At 39.7% G+C, this 5,139-nt stretch overlaps 1 protein-coding gene across 1 annotated transcript; it reads right to left on the reverse strand.

The window, feature by feature from the left end:
* Positions 1-442: 442 nt before the first annotated feature.
* Positions 443-5,139, reverse strand: dct (dopachrome tautomerase). The gene is made up of 8 exons (XM_057336692.1): positions 4,716-5,139; positions 3,696-3,995; positions 2,781-2,881; positions 2,268-2,434; positions 1,823-2,002; positions 1,037-1,175; positions 722-920; positions 443-623 (listed from the first exon to the last, which is right to left on the reverse strand). The coding sequence occupies exons 1-8, from the start codon at positions 5,002-5,004 to the stop codon at positions 448-450; spliced, it is 1,551 nt and encodes a 516-aa protein (XP_057192675.1). The 5' UTR covers positions 5,005-5,139; the 3' UTR covers positions 443-447.

The raw sequence follows: 5,139 nt of genomic DNA on the forward strand, positions 1-5,139 counted from the left end.
TCGAACACCATCATTAAATTAGGATGACATTTTAGTGAGAAACACGATGAACATAACAGGCAAAAATGATCTCAAAATCTGCCTTACACACTAAACACACTAGACACTAAATTTCTTTTGAATCAAATGTGTCTCTGTGCATCTCATTTGCATATCTCACAACTTTATTGCTACAATGTAACAGACAAATGATTTCCTGACTTTTCGGATCATCATGAACTGACTCTGTTCCAAATCCTTGTGAGCGCCCTATGTAGGCAGCATCTAAAGGCATCGTAGATGTGATCCCGACATAAAGGCTGTTCCCTGAGAAGCAGAGTTGTAAATGACATCCAGCTTGTAAAACGTTGTGAATCATTTATGAGGTTGTGTTTCGGTTGAGCCGTGGCAGAAGATTTCAGGGCAGGTCTGGAGGTATGAGTGCAGTATGGAGTACAGTAGCGTGTACTATGCCTCCTCTGTGTACTTTGCATTAGTGAACTGAGCCGTCAGAAGCGGCTCAAACTCACGCTTTCTCCTCTGCTGGACGTACAACACCAACAACAAGAGTAAGAGAAGCAGACCAAGAAATATTCCTCCGATTGTACTGCCCAACACAAACACAGCAGCTCTGTTATCTGTTTCTGAAAAGTAGCGCAGAATAAGGGTTTAGAACAACATGCGGATGAGTAAATAAGGAAAAACTAGATCTTTGAGTGTGTGATAACAGTGTTTAAAGTACCTTCCAGTTCAATGGCGTAGGAATAGCCCAGCTGTTCAGATGTGATATAAATCTCCTCGTTGGTCACAGGTGGGAAAAATGGAACCATGTTGTAATGGCGGTTGTGTCCGATGGGGGCCATCTCATCCGGGAAACTGGCGTTCTCACGGGAACGTCTCATCCATTCTTCAAATATGGCGTCAGTGAATGCATGCAGCACCTATTAAACAATTAAACAGTCTTAATCTACAGAATCATAGACTGAAACTCTTTCACTATTGCTCAGAGGAGCGCCTTTGCATGTAGTGAACGTGTGATCTGATAGTATTGTATTACCAGAAAGATTGGGTCATTGGCAGCGGAGTGTGACATTGCACTGGTTCCATTGAGGAACTGGTGCACCAGGTTGTGCAGGTTTGCCACAGAACTGCTGTCCAGCTCTCCATCCGGCCTGTCATATCCTTCCAGAGCGTTCCTGCAAAAACAACGTAAAATAAAACTTAAAACATGGCTCCTGATAACAGCTCAACGGCTAAGAAAAATAAATGAGTAACGAAACATTACATAGCCTTATTGTTGACTCCTTGGACAAAGATTAAACTTTGAATTGAACAGAGTTATTATAGTTTTTATGTAGTTTTATTTAGTTTTACTAATACTTAAAATTAGCTTTTATTTTTAGATTTCTAGTTTTGATTTAGTTATATTAATATTTGAAATTAGCTTTTATTTTTAGATTTCTTGTTTTTATGTTAGTTTTAGTTAAAGGTTTAACAATTTTTATATATGCTTTTGTCATTTTATAATGTATTTGTTTTTTATGTTGCTATATAATATTAATACATTTTTATTTTAGTTTTTGTTTATTCTTATACTTTTAGTGTCATTTTTAGTATAATTCAAAAATGTTCTTGAGTCAAGTTTTTCCCAATAATTTGTAGGTCTGTATTCTATTTGATTTCAATGAACAGAAACGTTTAAAAAAAGTTAACTAAAATAGTCTTGGAACGGAACTGGATGTTCAGATAAGACATGCAGAATCTACATGTCGATTGTCTCAAAGTGCTTGCAAAAGCAAGTGGTTTGTGTTGATGAACTTCTTCAGTTATGAATGCTCTGTACCTGAAGCTGAAGGATGAGTTGGTGAAGTACGGAGGACTGTCGAAGTCTCTGAGGGTCAGGCAGTTTCTCACATCATTCATGCTTGGCAAAGTCACATTGGATGTGTTGAGGATTCCTCTGAGCAGAAATCCTTCGCCGGTCCCGTTACACAGAGTCACCAGCTCATTATATTCATCCAGACTGAAAAACAAACTCTTGTCATCACAAACTGATGTTAGGTTGTGTAAACGAAATTGTACATGTGGTGGTCCGGTCTGTCCCACACACTGGCCTGATTCTGGATATTCTTCTGTAATTTAATGACAGTTTATAGCAGTTTGTACGTGTATGAATGGGCGGCGCTCTGATTGTTGTGTACTTTGGACACGCCCCCACACCTCCAATAATCACATTGATCGAGTCATTATTATGCTGCAACAATAAAAACTGTTTTGATGATGAATACTTGTCACACACGACTCCCCAACGTGCGAATCTGGATTGTGGGCTGATACGAGACGGATCTCCAGGGTCTTGTCCTCCGAGCAGAGAGTCTGTACAGACATCGCACTCCGTCTGACCTGTAGCAAAGTTCCAGTAGGGGACGGCAAAGTTCTGGTTCCCTGTGAGTTTCTGAGACAGGACGAGAACATCAAAGCATCACTTCAGGTCAAAATCATCCGTGCGTCTGTAGATCAAAAACATCACAGTCTGCATATTCGAGAAAACAAATTACGGATGCAGTTGTTATGTGGTACATTGCACCACTGCTTCTGTTTGATCCACTTCTGAATGTAAACGCCTCCGGTCCTGTAATCTGATTGAATTTGTCATGTGGTTTCAGATTATTCTGATGGAGTTTGGACATTACACAATTTACCGGCCAACGTGTCGTCATGACATGGGCCACCACATAAGAAAGGAAAATCACACGAACACTGTCTCGTGAATCTGCTGGATTGGGATCGCATCATCTCACCTGAAGTTCTCTCTCCAGACTCAGCAGATGATACCTGTGCCAGGTGATGAATGCTGGACCCTTGTGTGAAAAGTCAATGGCTTTGAAAGGCCGTCCTGGACCTGTCAACAAAGAACATCACAGCAAAGACGCGAAATCGGACCCAATCACCCACGCAACACATCGTATTTTATGTCCTTCAAAAGTGGACAACACTGAAATGCACGAATCCTTTCATTTAACGCAACAATAGGGCTGATACGTCAGTCCTCGTGTCTTTCTCACTTCATGTCAGGTGCCACAGTTAAAATCATTTAGAGCTGTAATCTTCTCTATAAATCAGCCACATTACACACAAAATCTGATGCAAATGTGTCGGTTTATGCTTCATCAGATCTAATCAGCATCTAAATATTTCACAGACAAACCAGTGAAAACAAAGCAGAACACACAGACGCGATCTATAAAATGTGAATCTGGGCACTTCTGGCAAACCTTTGGTGAAATCTAACTTTTCTATATCTGAAAAGCACTCATTTGAGATCACGTTCAGCCAGCATGAACGAAGTAAAGAAAATAGCAAATCATTGTTTCCTTTATATAATAAACGTTCACCGAATGTAAATCTTAAAAGGACCCTTCTGACCCTTACACCACACCACCCCCCGGTTTCAAATCGCCACAAATCCCCAAAGAAATGGAATTTCTTCTTTTGCGTTGTGCAACTAACATTTACTGTCAAATTATTTCACGTTTTACATGTTTTCAGTTAAAATTGTCCATTGAGAAATCTACACTTTTAAAAATAAAGACTCTCCAAAATACCTGGTACAAGATGCACCTCTCAGTGAACAGAGCTCTCAACGTTTTTACATCTTCATACACGGTGAACTCATATATTTTAACAATAAAAGCTGTAAAATCACAGGTCCTCACCTAACAGCGTGTCTCGAACAGAGTAATAATGTTGCCAGACGAAGAAATCATAAATTGAGATGTTGCTGAACTTTGGCTCCGTTCCGTTGGGTCCCAGCAGACCCAGCCAGTGTTGAGTGGCAATGACATAATCTGGATGAACGGTGGTTTTGGCCAGATCTAGAACATCGAGGAACTCCTGAAGCTCATCTGAACTCAGCGAGTGGATGTTCTTCCTCACGATAGGAGCTTTACGCTGGTCACAGTTCAGCCCCGTCCAGCCAAATTTACACTCGCCACAGTTGTAACCAGCAAAGTTACCTGCTCAAAAACCACAATAATCTGCATCAGGACTGGGTTTGGAGATGACAAAAGCTGTATTTGGAGGGATAAATAATGAAGAAATTGGATGACACACAATTTGATTTTTCTAAAAACAAAAAAACATGATATTTACGATTCAGCTAGCACTGTCTTTCCTGCGAGTCTGGATTTTTTAAGTTTTTTTCAGTTTTAAAAATCTGATTACTTCAGAAAGTTACAGCATTAATCTCAAACTGCATGATTTGAGGAATCGTTCATTGGTGCAGCAAGGATATATAACCTGACCTATTTTGAAATGTAGTAAATATTTAATTTGAACAACTTATCAAAAAAGATCTTTAAAAAAGTGTGCTATTAGTATTCTTCTACTATTCTTGTTCCTCTAAAATAATTTCAGAAATGTTTGTACTTTTATTTTTGCACATTTGGCCTTTATTGGTTCTCAATGTTTTTGGGTCAAGATACACTTTTATAAAGTAAAAAGTAGACCAATTTTGTCCCGAGTAGTATTAAAAAAGTACACTTGCAAGTATATAATAGTACATTGATATAAATACACTTGCTGCATAAAATATACCTAAAAAATACATAAATACAAATACATTTTATTTAGTAAACTTCAAGCATGCTTATTATTTGTAAGGATCAGAATAACCTAAACCATGTACACAGGCATAACATTTGTGACATTGAAAAACCTGACACGTTTAAACATACCGAAGCATCGACAAGTACGGTTGAAGAATTTGGTGGGCCAGTTCTCCCGATCGTCCACATTTCTTAATCTGTACGGTCCACTCCAAGGTTTAGTGTCCACAAGAACGCTGCTGCAGTTTCCTCTGCCCGACAGAATTCCACACACATTGTGTGGATCTGACCCCAGAGCCGGACAGCACTGTTTAGACACGATGCCCTCCACTGTACAGCAGACCCGTGGAAACTGAGCGCTCGTGCCGGACATCCATCCCGGCCACAGAACAAGAGCCAACACAACAAGCCTTCTCATATCTTCAAATCTCCTCAAGCCAATAACACTGTGGCACAATTCGGAGTTTCTTTAAGATTTACACGCAATTCGAAGTGTTTCTGGAACGGTTTAATGGTGGATTTCCACACATGACATGGATTTGCCCAGAGCTCA

The sequence above is a fragment of the Triplophysa rosa genome, linkage group LG6, assembly GCF_024868665.1.
Source record: "Triplophysa rosa linkage group LG6, Trosa_1v2, whole genome shotgun sequence".
Taxonomy (NCBI): domain Eukaryota; kingdom Metazoa; phylum Chordata; class Actinopteri; order Cypriniformes; family Nemacheilidae; genus Triplophysa; species Triplophysa rosa.

Bases quoted from the DNA above. Each gene is read 5' to 3' on its own strand.
- dct (XM_057336692.1), bottom strand. From the start codon at position 5,004: ATGAGAAGGCTTGTTGTGTTGGCTCTTGTTCTGTGGCCGGGATGGATG. The intron at 2,435-2,780 runs GTGAGATGATGC...GTCCTGTCTCAG, and splicing joins GTCTGGAGAGAGAACTTCAG to AAACTCACAGGGAACCAGAA. The intron at 1,176-1,822 runs GTACAGAGCATT...TTGTTTTTGCAG, and splicing joins AACTCATCCTTCAGCTTCAG to GAACGCTCTGGAAGGATATG.